This window comes from Canis lupus, chromosome 16 (assembly GCF_048164855.1).
Source record: "Canis lupus baileyi chromosome 16, mCanLup2.hap1, whole genome shotgun sequence".
NCBI classification, from domain to species: domain Eukaryota; kingdom Metazoa; phylum Chordata; class Mammalia; order Carnivora; family Canidae; genus Canis; species Canis lupus.
Window position 1 is genome coordinate 16,650,682 of NC_132853.1, and position 14,743 is coordinate 16,665,424.

At 39.3% G+C, this 14,743-nt stretch overlaps 1 protein-coding gene across 8 annotated transcripts in view; it reads right to left on the minus strand.

Moving 5' to 3' along the window:
* The window catches only part of GOSR1 (golgi SNAP receptor complex member 1), a 57,529-nt gene extending 43,304 nt beyond the window's left edge, over positions 1 to 14,225 (minus strand). For 7 of the 8 annotated variants that reach the window (XR_012008567.1, XR_012008566.1, XR_012008565.1 and 4 more), the window contains exons 1-4: positions 14,068 to 14,225; positions 11,104 to 11,224; positions 5,446 to 5,533; positions 4,978 to 5,085 (exon numbers count right to left, since the gene is read on the minus strand). Coding sequence is in view for 5 of the 8 variants with exons in the window: in XM_072779162.1 (XP_072635263.1) it covers positions 4,978 to 5,085; positions 5,446 to 5,533; positions 11,104 to 11,224; positions 14,068 to 14,098 (348 nt within the window). In the remaining 3 variants the exon portion in view is untranslated. The remainder of the gene's footprint in view (positions 1 to 4,977; positions 5,086 to 5,445; positions 5,534 to 11,103; positions 11,225 to 14,067) is intronic. The other variant, XM_072779163.1, reaches the window with a different exon arrangement.
* Between the last annotated feature and the right edge of the window lie 518 nt (positions 14,226 to 14,743).

Consider the following 14,743-nt stretch of genomic DNA (forward strand, 5'->3'; position numbering starts at 1 on the left):
AAGAAAAAAATAACTTTAAGATAAAATGATTCCAAATAGCCTAGGATAAAACTTTGAGGGGTTCTCTCTACTTATTAGTGTACATCCAGTGGAGCTTACTTTCAAATTTCATCTTTTTGGAATTCCCACAGAAATTTAATTTCTAAACCAGTCAAAGGAAGAACAGATCCAAAAGAATTACGAAGAACAAAATAATCTTTAAATATTTTTCTTTCTCGGGCAGCCCCGGTGGCTCAGGGGTTTAAGCGCTGCCTTCAGTCCAGGGCGTGATCCTGCAGACCGGGGATCAAGTCCCACATCAGGCTCTCTGCATGGAGCCTGCTTTTCCCTCTGCCTGTGTCTCTGTCTCTCTCTCTCTCTCTGTCTCTCATGAATAAATAAAATCTTTAAAAATAAATAAATAAATAAATAAATAAATAAATAAATAAATAAATAAATAAATATTTTCCTTTCTCTACTACCATACTTTTAATTAAGGAGTATTCTTTACTTTTTAAAATTCAGAGATGCATACAGAGAAGATGAAAATCATAATTTCATCTCCCAGAAAGCCCCTACTGCCTCTTTGAACACAAAAATATAAAAATGGAGAGCATACTAAAAAGAGCACCAAAAGGAACAAAAATAAAAACCATCCTGTTCTAAAGCTCATAACTATGATCATTTTCTTCTATTTTCTTTCAGGAACTACATTTCTGTGTATACCAGCTTACCTATTATTTCTTTCATTTATGCTAAAGAAATCAAACTACAGTTGATTCTTGAACACCACAGACTTGAAATGCACAGGTCCACTACAATTCTGCAAATATATTTTCCTTATCATTTTTAAATAACACTTTCTCTTCTCTTACACTTTATTGTAAGAATACAGTATATAATACGTATAACATTCAAAGTATGTGTTAATCAACTGATTATGTTAGGCTTTTAGTCAACAATAGACTATTAGTACTTAAGTTTTTAAGGAAGGCAAAAGTTTTATGCAAATTTTCAACTGCACAGGAGTGGAGAGGTGGGATGTCAGACCCCTAATCCTTGCATTGTTCAAGGGTCAGCGGTATTCTGCTATATACTGCCTTTCCAGTAGTTCATAAAATATCAAGTAATCTTTTCATATTAACAAGTAGAAATCGGGGTCCCTGGGTGGCTCAGCGGTTTAGCACCTGCCTTCGCAGGGTGTGATCCTGGATTCCGGGGATCAAGTCCTACATCAGGCTCCCTGCATGGAGCCTGCTTCTCCCTCTGCCGGTGTCTCTGCTCTTCTCTCTCTCTCTTTCTCTCTCTCTCTATATATATATCTCATGAATAAATAAATAAAATCTTTTTTAAAAAAAGAAATCTATGTTCTTTTTAATAGCTGTATAGAATTCTATCTTATGACTACCATAATTTAGTAAATACCCTATTAGTAAACATTTTAGTTACTTTTGTCTTAAAAAATGCCATTTGAAAAATAAATATTCTGTATACATACTTAACTCCTCTTTTTATTTTTATTTTTATTTTTTAAACATTTATTTTTTTATTTTTATTTTTTAACATGGCTGCATGTATTTTTTTTTTAAGATTATTTATTTATTTATTCATAGAGACAGAGAGAGAGAGGCAGAGACACAGGCAGAAGGAGAAGCAGGCATCATACAGAGAGCCTGATGTGGGACTCGATCCAGGGTCTCCAGGATCCACTCTGGGCTGCAGGCGGCGCTAAACCACTGCACCACGGGGGCTGCCCTTAACTCCTCTTTTTAAAGTGTGAAGAGAAGTGGATTAAAGAATCTTACATTAAAATTGATAGTACTAACCCACCAATAGATAGAATAGACCACCAATTCATGTTCCCAGCAACAGTGAATGAGGGCTCATTTTTCTATATATATATTTTTTTAATTTTATTTACTTATGATAGTCATACAGAGAGAGAGAGGCAGAGACATAGGCAGAGGGAGAAGCAGGCTCCATGCACTGGGAGCCCGATGTGGGATTTGATCCCGGGTCTCGAGGATTGCGCCCTGGGCCAAAGGCAGGTGCCAAACCGCTGCGCCACCCAGGGATCCCATTTTTCTATATTCTTGTAATACGCTACTAGATGCTTCAATATTTGCTAGCTGTTCTTCAATATTTGCTAACTATTCTGACAGGTGAAAAATCTTTTCTCATTTTGATTCATATATTTTTCTTTTCAGCATGTGGCTGAACATCTTTTTACAGTTTTGGACATTTTCTGTCAACAGCCAGTTTGTATCCTTTGCTCATTTTCCTATTAGGTTACTTTTTAAATTTCTATTATTTCTGTACATTAAGCAAATTAGACATTCATTATAGGTTCTGTTATTAGGTATTGTTTAAAAATGTATAATTTCTACAATGTTTAATTTCACCCATTCTAAACTCCTGTAGTTTTTCTACATATAAGTCTTTGATCCATTTAGAATTTATTCTGAATGTGAGGATTGAGACAGAAATTCAAGTTTGTCCCCTCTCCCCACACAATTTGCTGACTGCTACAGGTCTATTTAATTTACGATACCTCTTGTTCCTACTCATTTAAAATACCACTTTTATCAGAAACTTAATTTCTTTTTTTTTTTTTTTTTAATTTTTTTTTTAATTTTATTTATTTATGATAGTCACATAGAGAGAGAGAGAGAGAGAGAGAGAGGCAGAGACATAGGCAGAGGGAGAAGCAGGCTCCACGCACCGGGAGCCTGACGTGGGATTCGATCCGGGGTCTACCAGGATCGCGCCCTGGGCCAAAGGCAGGCGCCAAACCGCTGCGCCACCCAGGGATCCCAGAAACTTAATTTCTATGTCTGCTCTATTGTATTGGTATTTTTTTTTCTCCAGAATCAAACTGTCTTTTTTTTTTAAAGATTTTATTTATTTATTTATTTATTCATAGAGAGAGAGAGAGAGAGAGAGAGGCAGAGACACAGGCAAAGGAAGAAGCAGGCTCCACGCAGGGAGCCCAACATGGGACTCGATCTCGGGTCTCCAGGATTACACTCTGGGCTGCAGGCGGCGCCAAACCGCTGCGCCACCAGGGCTGCCCAGAATCAAACTGTCTTAATTCTTCTAACTTCTTAACAGGTTTTAATATCTGGGAGAATTAGGCACTCTTTACTACTTACCTTCATTTTCACGTTTGTTTTGTTTTGTTTTTTAGATTTTATTTATTCATGAGAGACACAGAGAGAAAGAGAGAGGAAGAGACCCAGGAAGAGGGAGAAGCAGGCTCCATGCAGGGAGCCCGATGCAGGACTCGATTCCGGGTCTCCAGATCATGCCCTGGGTTGAAGGCAGTGCTAAACCGCTGAGCCACCCAGGCTGCCCAACACATTTTTTTTTCTCCCTTGGTTGCACTTGTATGTTTGTGATTCCAAATGAACTTTGTTGTCATTTCGGCAATTAAAAAAAAAAAAAGAAAAAGAAAAAGAAAAAGAAAAAAGAAACAAAAACCTCTTTTTCCATTTGGAGGGACTCAACTTATAGGCTGATTTAGAGAGAAATCTTCCTATCCAAAGGCAGAGTAATTCTTTCCTTTACTTAAATCTACTTTCATTTTACTAAGTTTTTTTTTTTTTTTTTAAGATTTTATTTATTTGACAGAAAGAGCGTGTGTACAAGTAGGGGAAGCAGTGGAGAGAGAAGGAGAAGCAGGCTCTCCGCTGAGCAGGAAGCCCAAAGTGGGGCTCAATCTCAGGACTCTAGGATTATGACCTGAGCCGAAGGTATATACTTAACTCACTGAAGCCACCCGGGGGCCCAATCTCAGTAAAGTTTTATACATGCAAGTCCTATTCATTCTTATTAAATTTATATACAAGGATTTTAGTTTCTTCCATTATATTTTCTAACAGGTTATTGGTTATATATAGGAAAACTTCTTGCTTTACTATATTAATTTTATAATCTACCATCTTAATTTCTTTCTAATTTTTTAAGTTGTTTTTCTTAGTAGTATTAGATAATCTTTTCACTGCTACATAATACGTTTTGCCTCTTCCTTGTCACTATTTAGATCTTGTTTATTTATATCTGTCTAATTGCACCACCAAGAGCTTCCATTTTTATTTATTTATTTTTTTTTAATTTTTATTTATTTATGATAGTCACAGAGAGAGAGAGAGGCGCAGAGACACAGGCAGAGGGAGAAGCAGGCTCCATGCACTGGGAGCCCGATGTGGGATTCGATCTAAGGTCTTCCAGGATTGCGCCCTGGGCCAAAGGCAGGCGCCAAACCGCTGCGCCACCCAGGGATCCCCACCAAGAGCTTCCAAAACAATATTAAATACCTGTGGTGACTGGGGATATCTTTATCTTGTTTCTTTAAAGGGAATGCTTTTAGAGCTTTATCATTAAGCATCATGCTCGTTTTAATATGATATACACATTTTACCTTAGGTAAATGAAGTGTCTTCCTATTCTTATTTTTACAACAGTTTTTAAAATTAGAAATGATCGCTTAATTTTTTTAATATTAAAAACATTTACCTTCCTATTCGAACTACATTTTTAATATATCTGTATATATAAATTTTTAAGAGTTTATTTAATTTTATTGGTATACATTTAATATTTTCTTAAATATACTAAATATAGTAAATTACCGTCTTTCTACATTATCTTCAAAGCCTGATGAAAGTATACTCTAAACCACCATATTGTGGCCTATGCATGCCATTAGCTCTTCCACTGTTATTGCTAGCTACCAAGGTCTCCCACAGTAGAAGTATGTACCTAGTGATAAATGTTATTCATTTTTACCAGGCAAAAGCAAGAGCTATCAGGTATTTTCAGAATTTTATTATAACAAGGGGGGAAAAAAAGTAAAACAAGACAAATTTCTATAGCATAATATTTATTGTCTCAGAAGATTCTTCCCTTTAGTCTCTAAAATACATGTATATGCATTCTATTCAGGGATTTAAAAAAACTCACTACAGTAACTTAAAAGTCTGAAGCCCAATATATTACCTGCAATATATCTCTATGTCTCTGTAACGTATGCATCAGTGCTGCATTCAAAGATGGGACACCCGCACTGTTGGTATATTCTGCCATTTTATCATTTACCCCTGTAAGCTAAAAAGAAGAGGAAGGAAAAGAAAACCAATAAAAATATTTTTAAAAGCACTATAAAGAGATAAAAGTAAATTATTTGCCTGGATGCTCTTCTGGCTAACAACAAAGCAAACAAAAAGCCACCCCAAAAGCAAAATGACAGGCAAGGATTCAGTATTTCCCCCCTAATAAAGGCTAAAATAACACCCGTAAGACTTGAGAATGACTATAATAAAAATTCAAGGGGCCTTGGCAGGCACATATCTTGGATGAAAGGGTGATTTCAATAAACATGTCTGCATTAATATAATCGAGTACCATATCTAACAAGTGATTAACACAGCTGACTAGTAAAACAGCCAATTAACAGAAAGTACTTACTCTTGCCAAAAGCTGTTCAATCTCAATTGCCATCGTTTCAAACATTCTATCTTGGCTTGATCCATTTAAAAGGGGTGTTGTGTCAGAACTAAAGAGAAGTTCCAGTAAAGAGAATCCATTACTTAAACCTAAACCTTTAAAACATACTTAAAATAATAAGGTAATTATTCTTAAAGAGGGCAAGTGGAACCTCAGAGACATTCTGTTTAAGAAACTAGCTTTTCGGGGATCCCTGGGTGGCTCAGCGGTTTAGCGCCTGCCTTTGGCCCAGGGCGCGATCCTGGAGTCCTGGGATCGAGTCCCATATTGGGCTCCCGGCATGGAGCCTGCTTCTCCTTCCTCCTGTGTCTCTGCCTCTCTTTTTCTGTCTATCATAAATAAATAAATAAATAAATAAATAAATAAATAAATAAATAAATAAATAAATAAATAAATAAATAAATAAATTTTTTTTAAAAAAAGAAAGAAACTAGCTTTTCTAGAAAAATCACACACATTCTAAATATTAAATTCAGTATAAAATAGGTGGTTTTTTTTGTTTTTTTGTTTTTTTTTGAGAGTGTACACGCACATATGGTGGTGGATGGGTGAATGGTGAGGGGCAGAGGGAGAGAGAGAATCTTAAGAAGGTTCCAAGCCCCGTATGGAACCTGACACAGGACTTGATCTTATGACCGTTAGATCATGACCTGAGCCGAAATCAAGAGCTGGATACTTAACTGACTGAGCCGAGCCACCAAGGCACCTCCAATATAAAGTATAATTGTACATAAGGTTTTTCTGAGCTTTAATATATCTAACCTTAGTAATGTAAAGTAACTTAAGCTGTGGCAGTGCCCAATTAAATGCTGAATCTAAAAAAAACAAATTATGTGTAACAAAACTGGAGAACTGAGTAGTACTACATAAAAAAGAAAGTATAAAAGGTATTATGAATTATGTCATGAGATCTGTGAAGAACAGTCTTTCTAATTTTTACTCCTAAGCAATAATGGTTATTCAAATTAAGTTCTCTTTTCTTTCCTCGACTCTTGCCAAAAAGAAATAAAATTGAGATTTATATGATTCACACACTGGATTACTAGTTATTAAGTAATCAGGAACTGGCTTTAAGGCTAAAATAGATAGCCATGTCCAGCAGGGAGGTTTCAGAACCAAATTTCTACATTTCTACTTATATTATGCAATTCAGTAGGGGTTTTCTTGGTTATTTTTACAAAAACGTGAACTGTTTTCTAATCTGAATAGTCAGTCAAAAATCTAACTTTTTACAAGTGAAACTTATGTTTGACAGATTCAAATTCTTTTTTTAAGATTTTATTTATTTATTCATTAAAATCTAACTTTTTACAAGTGAAACTTATGTTTGACAGATTCAAATTCTTTTTTTTTTTTTTTTAAGATTTTATTTATTTATTCATTAGAGAGAGAGAGAGAGAGAGAGAAGCAGGCTCCTTGCAGAGCCCGATGTGGAACTCGATCCCGGGACCTAGGGATCACGCCCTGAGCCAAAGATTGATGCTCAATCTCCTAAGCCACCCGGGCATCCCAACAGATTCAAATTCTAAAACCAGATGTCCTTGACAGGTCAGGTGGCTCAGCAGTTTCACACCACCTTCAGCCCAGGGCCTGATCCTAGAGACCCAGGATCGAGTCCCATGTCAGGCTACCTGCATGGAGCCTGCTTCTCCCTCTGCCTGTGTCCCTGCCTCTCTCTCTCTCTCATGAATAAATGGGTAAAATCTTTAAAAATTAAAAAAATAAATAAATAAATAAAACCAGATGTCCAGAAAATTTATTTTGCCTCTTCTGAAAATCGACTAACCTTCATTTGGTCCCCAAATGGTATGCATTATCATGTGAGCAGCTCAACTGAGATCTCAGTTCTACTGAACACAGATAAGTACCCAGGCAATGACAATGCTCTTCAATCTTACTGAAGACTTTGTCCTGCCCTGTGACAGTGCTTGGGTGTGGTAAATGAAAATAGATTAAATCGGGATCCCTGGGTGGCACAGCGGTTTGGCGCCTGCCTTTGGCCCAGGGCGCGATCCTGGAGACCCAGGATCGAATCCCACGTTGGGCTCCCTGTGTGGAGCCTGCTTCTCCCTCTGCCTGTGTCTCTGCCTCTCTGTCTCTCTCTGTGTGACTATCATGAATAAATAAATAAAATCTTAAAAAAAAATAGATTAAATCATCAGTTTAACATAAAAAAAAAAAACACTTTGGCTACTATTTCCCCTCTCCACATACAATTCCACAGCAATAGTAATGGGAAACAAAGTAACCAAAAAGTAACCAATGAAAAGGATTTTTACTTAAAATGCTTAATTAGGTGTGAAATTTTTATTTCTAATTTACTTGTCTTAAAATATATCCAAATACCTAGTTCTTTTTTTTTTTTTTTAAGATTTTATTTATTCATGAAAGACAGAGAGAGAGAGACAGAGAGAGAGAAAGAGAGAGAGAGAGGCAGAGACACAGGCAGGGGAGAAGCAGGCTCCATGCAGGGAGCCCGATGCTGGACTCAATCCCAGGACTCCAAGATTACGCCCTGGGCCGAAGGTAGGTGCCAAACCGCTCAGCCACCCAGGGATCCCTCCTAGTTCTTTTTCTTTTTTTTTTTTTCCTCCTAGTTCTTTATTATATGTTAGAGCTAACCCAATGTTCTATGGTTACTTCTTAGAATGTGCCCAGGCAAAAATGCTCTAAATACTACTAATAGGGTTCCTCCCCAGATATATGAAAAAGAACAATGGGCCAACAAATGTGAGCTCTCTGAGGAGGGAAACTGCTTGTTCACAGATATATGGCAAGCACCTAGAACAGTGTCAGGCACATGGTAGATACTCATTAAATACTTGAATAAATGAAGAGACAATCTCCATTTTCACCATTCTCAGAGTCTATGAGTCCAGGGAAATGGTCAAAAACCTCTCCACAATACTACAATTCAGTTAAAGTGAATTCACATTATAGTTAATGTGATGATCCATAGACCATAAAGTTCTCAAAACACAAAAAGTAGGGCAGCCCTGGTGGCGCAGCGGTTTAGCGTCGCCTGCAGCCCGGGGTGTGATCCTGGAGACCCAGGATTGAGTCCCACATCGGGCTTCCTGCAAGGAGCCTGCTTCTCCCTCTGCCTGTGTCTCTGCCTCTCTCTTCGCTCTCTCTGAATGAATAAATAAAGAAATCTTAAAAAAAAAAAAAATTTCTCCTAGATGAAAAATTCCAGTCATCACCGAGTTTATTCAGTATGACATGTTTTCAATCTAGGCAATAACAACACTTTATTTTTTATTTTATTTTTTTTTATTTTTTTAGATTTTATTTATTTATTCATGAGAGACACAGACTGAGAGAAAGAGGCAGACACAGAGGCAGAGGGAGAAACAGGCTCCATGGAGGGAGCCCGACGTGGGACTCGATCCCAGGACCCCAGGATCACACCCTGGGCTGAAGGCAGCCCTAAACCGCTGAGCCACCCAGGGATCCCAATAACAACACTTTAGAATATACATTGAATCTTTGATCCTCATGGCCTTAGGTTTCTTTCGTTTTTTTTTTTAATTTTTATTTATTTATGATAGTCACACAGAGAGAGAGAGAGGCAGAGACATAGGCAGAAGGAGAAGCAGGCTCCATGCAGGCTCCATGCACCAGGAGCCTGACGTGGGATTCGATCCCGGGTCTCCAGGATCGCGCCCTGGGCCAAAGGCAGGCGCTAAACCGCTGCGCCACCCAGGGATCCCTGGCCTTAGGTTTCTTACTGAAGGGAGAGTTGGGCTGTAGGAAATCTACAAAGTCAGTCCCAATTTGTTGTAGAAGTATTACGTTCATGAAGCACATAAAATATAGAAAAAGCATCATGTAATTGTGTCTCTTGACAATTCAGAGTTTTACTTTTTTTTTTTTTTTTTTTTTTCAATTCAGAGTTTTAAAACTGTATACTCACTGGCATAATCAAGCAGGACACTTAAATACAGGAAAAATGCTTTTCGGTGATAAAATAAGTTTACACATACAAAAGAACCTTCGTCATTTTCTTTACCTGCTAAGTAAAGGCAAGTCCAAAATAACATCATGCAACCAAAGCTATATGACATGGCAACAGCTTACTTTTAGGTCCTATAGTCAGTATGTTGGCCCTGCTATTGTTAATTCTTTAATAATTTGCCCTTATTTAAAAGAAGCAATACTTTGGCTATGATGTTGAAATGACTCTTTTTGTTGGAATGTTCATAAAAAGGTTTAGAGTGGGGTGCCTAGGTGGCTCAATCAGTTAAGTGTCTGCCTTCTTCTCCGGTCATGAGTATCACATTGGGGTCCCTGCTCAGTGAGAAGTCTGCTTCATCCTCCTCTTCTGCCTCTCCTCCTTACTTGTACTTCCTTCTCTCTCTCTCTCTCTCTCAGATAAATAAATAAATAAGCAAGTAAATAAATAAATAAATAAAAACTTGAAAAAGAAAAAGAAAAAGTTTTAGAGCACAGGCTCTGGAGACAGAAAGACCTGGGTTCAAATCCATGCTCAATTTTTATTGTTTTATAATGATTGGCTGAAAAAAAATCCCACCCACAGCCAATCCTCAAAAAAGTATGTGAAATAAAGGATAACAACTCTGCTACCAGCAATTCCACTGCTAGATATGTGCCATTTTTATAGGTAAAAATGTTCTTATCAGCCTTCATATACAGCTCTTACAACAGTATCTGACACGTGATGAACACTGTGTCAGCTATTAAGTTAATTAGCAAAAATTAGAAACAATGTCCATCTGCAAATTATAATACACAACAACACAACCACAATGATGCTGTATGTAGCAAATGAATATACCACAGTTAAACGTACCCAAAGCTTCATCACAAAGATAATGTTAAACAAAAACCAAGTTGCAAAGTAACTATTGTAGTTAAGATACTACAAATTGTTAGGAACACAAACATATTAGTAAAAACATAAGATTATAGGGAGGCAGAAAATGGGAAATTAGGGGCTTCAACTGAACTGATAATGATTATTTCTTAAAGAGGAAAACAGGCACATGAGGATTCATTATTCTTCATACCTTTCTAAGTATCTTAAATATTTCCTAATATTTTTTTAAACAAGTGGATGGCCTAAAGTGAGCATAAGATTCAAAGATAAGGATACATTTTCCCTATGTTCAATGCAATACTGTTCTGGTTTCTCAAAAAAGAACCAAAATTAAAAACAACTTCAATGATTAATAGTGAGGATACACACTGCATTAGATTCATTATAAAACACCAGAATAGCAGTATGTATACTTTACATTTGAATAGTTTCTTAGATCCATTTAACAACCAGGAGTTATAAGAAATACAATCTGGGAAATCAACCACATTCCCTTACACTGGCTAAACTGGAAACTTACCTCTGATACAGACTCATTCTTAAGCCTTAGCATTTTCCTCCTGACACCATCACAACCTTCACCTAAGGATCCCAAATAAATGCTAGTCTCAAGAATTAAGAAAAATTTTTATAAATTACTAACATAAATAACAAAAACACATAAAATACCAAAAATTCACCAATAGACTGAGTTACAGAGTTACATATTTTAGCTTATTTTTTAATGATTTTAAAAACATTCTATGGCTTAAGGCATAAGAGACAGAATCTGGTAGTACCTATACCTGTCGCGTCTTCCATCTCGGGCACCGCTGTGACTGTAACTTGTACATAGTTTACTGAAGGAAACTAGTTTCAGGTCAAGTTCATTTTCCAGCTGTCGAGCTTGTTTTCTGAGATCTTTGACAAAATTTTAAAAGCAAATAATTAAACACGAAGAGTCCATCACCCAGACATAAAAATCACAAAACTATTCTGAAGAAAACAAACTATGAAAATAATCATATATTGATCTAGATTCCCCATTAAGAAAAGTGTTAAAAGGAGAAAGCCAAAGACTTCCCCAGAAAAGCACACTGTCTCTTATTTAAACTTCAGATGGGTCATGAAATGGAGAGACAGTGAGAGGTGGAAATTTCCCCTGTATTCCAATGATAGCTAGGCAACAACTGTTGTTCTAACATCCCTGAAATGGTTTCTGTAACAATGACTAAAATTTTGTAATTTGGGGGGAAAACAGAAGACAACACAAATCATAAAAGAACCTGAGTATGGTTTATGATCAGCATTACATCAACTTACAATTAACTTCATAAAAGAGAACCCATCACTGTTTTCGACTGAGGTTTTCCTGTCTCTTTACATTCCAAAGCTTATGAATTTCTTAGTAGAATGAGTTATTAACTGACGCTTAAAGAAACAATAATTATTAACAAAGGATTAAAAATTGGCCTTTCAGTAAGTTTACTGAAGGAAATTCACAGAGGCTAAAATTAATAATAAACTATGTGACTAACAAGGTCAAATATAAGTATGACAAAAATAAGGGCCTAAGTTTTAAAAGAACAGAAGCAAAAAGAAACATTATAGTAATTTGGCTTAGTGGTTGAGGGAGAGAAGTCCAGTCAGGAAACCCACATCTAGATGTGAGTACTTTCTTTTTTCTTTCTTTTTTTTTTTTTTTAATTTTTATTTATTTTATGATAGTCACAGAGAGAGAGAGAGAGAGGCAGAGACATAGGCAGAGGGAGAAGCAGGCTCCATGCACCGGGAGCCCGACGTGGGATTCGATCCCGTGTCTCCAGGATCGCGCCCTGGGCCAAAGGCAGGCGCCAAACCACTGCGCCACCCAGGGATCCCTAGATGTGAATACTTTCATTCATGGTAAAGTGGGCCTCAAAATACAAGGGCTGAAATATATAAAGAAATATTATAAGGACCTCATCTTTCAGGAATAAGGATTACAAAACATTACTTCAATATATTTATCAGCAACCAGAAGTAGGAAGCAGTAGAACACAGTGGAACATATTTTGCCAGAGACCAAGTCTCCGCATCTTATCCCATCCTAACATCCTGAGATTTTGAGAACTTGGCTCTGAGATTTATTGAAAATCTACTGAACCAATGAACCTTCACTTTTTGTTTTGTTTTTAGGATTTATTTATTTATTTTTAAAGAATTTACTTATTCATGAGAGACAGAGAGAGAGAGAGAGAGAGGCAGAGACACAGGCGGAGGGAGAAGCAGGCTCCATGCAAGGAGCCCGATGTGGGACTCGATCCGGGGACTCCAAGATCACGCTCTGGGCTGAAGGGAGGCACCAAACCACTGAGCCACCCAGGGATTTATTTATTTGAGAGAGAGACAGTGAGCATGAGCAAGGGGCGGAGGGGGGGGGGGGACAGAAATCCTCAAGCAGACTCCTGCTGAGCTAGCAGCCCAAGCAGGGCTCCATCCCAGGACCCTACCTTCAGGGTTTTTCTATGCATTAGTAACCATGTGCTTAAAGCCCTCGGCACAGAGTAGGATGTCAACAACAAGCTGCTGTAATTATCACAACATGGCGCTTCAAAAAACTATAGCCTAACGACTAGTATTAAGGATACCAATAGCCGCTTCTACAGAACTTAAAAATATTTTCTATCTAGCACACACATTTCAAATAGGCATTTAAATACATGTTTTAAACTATAATCATGCTTCTCTGCAACTAGAACTGTCCTCCCTAGTAGAAAACATCCAAAAACCAAACCAAAACAATACAAAGCATTCTGAAAGTGTAATAAGGCAAATACGGACGAACTTCGAACTAAGCTCCTAGACCAACTAACTGGCTGCTGGGGACAGTACTGTTACTTGTGGTTTCCAAGAGGCTTCGGAGAGTAGCTCCCATTGTAATAGAGCAGAGAGACAATGGAAAGAAACAGATGAGCCTTCTCTGACCCTCGGTCGTCATCATGGTCCAGGAGGGAATTTTATAACAGCCCACTCTATCGGAACATATTTTCATTAATTCAATAAACGTACTTGTCAAATCACAAGACAGGTTTTTTTTTTTTTGGGGGGGGGTGCTAAAGAGGTATATAGCAAATGCAATCACCGCAATTCACACTGGTTCTCTCAACTTTCGCTTTTTAATAAAACCCATCTCCACGGCAGAGGGTAATTATTTCCTCAGTCTCCAAACCGCGACTCGAAGTCTCCAAACCCAATCCTCGAAGTCCCAGCCCTCAGTCCTGCCAAAGGGACCGAGGAGGAGACACTCCGTCCATAGAACTTCCCTCGATGGACCGGACTGACAAGTTCCTTCTTCCCCTTATCCTACTCCGCTGTCCAACAGTGACCTCAACTCTTAAAACGCTGACTCTTCCAGCCTCCTGGGGTCGGGATATTCTCGCTCAAAACTCGTCTCCTCTCAGAGTTCGTCCCCCAAGCCCCTTCGTCCAAGTTCGCCTGGCCCCTCAACTCCGCTCTCCCCCAGGGACTCAGGACCTTCCTTCCCCGCCCAGCTCCTTCCGCCCACCTCTGTCCCAAGTCTCGCTGCCTCTCGGCTCAGCCCCCCTGCCCCAGACCGTTCGGGCTCTTCAGCCCCCAGGCCAGGGGCTCCCACTAGAGAAGCCTCACCCGTCAGCTCGGCCGCTCCGGAGGCCGGGCTCTTTCCTCTGCCGCCTCCCCCAAGACCCGTCCTTACCCAGCCCTTCTACCTCTTGGTGAGACCCACACGGAAGCCTCGCCCTCACCTTCCCAGTAATTGCTGGTTCCTGCAGCCATCTTTGTTGTCCAACGTCAGTCGGGATAGGAGAGTAGAGACGAGGCGAGCCAGAGAATCACTTCCGCACCTTCTTCCGCCCCGGCGCCAGGGCCGACGGGATACGTCAGTTTCCACGGACACCGCCCCCCGGCGGCCAACTAATCGTTTCACAGCTCTTCAGCAATGGGGCTGGAAACCAGTTTTAATCCCAGACACTACCTGAGTGTCTGTCCTGGTGCTGCTCCTGCCCTCTCCGGCGCCCCAAACCCGCATCATCTCCCTCAGGTCAGCTTACCCCCTCTCTCAGCAGGAGCCAGCGTGGCGGAGAAGAAAGTCATCGCCAGTGTTCAGCCAACCGCTTTCCCTTCTCGGCGCCGCAGGCTCTTTTCTTCCCAAGACGAGCCCTTTCTTCCGGCCTCCTCCGCGGGTGCTCCAGCATCCCTCGGGCTCTGGCAGGTGTGCGGCCTACCCGGCCGACTGCGTCCGTGTACCTCGTCCGGCCCCCTCAACCTGTCGGAATCAGCCGTCCAAAGCCGCCCCGAAAGACACACAAATCATCGCAGTTGGCTTGTGTCCGCATTTTACCAGTTCTAGTGAAATGTAGAAAAGTTACGTCCCACAGAGGTGTTTAAATCACACCTGTCCCTTCACCCACTCCCACTTAA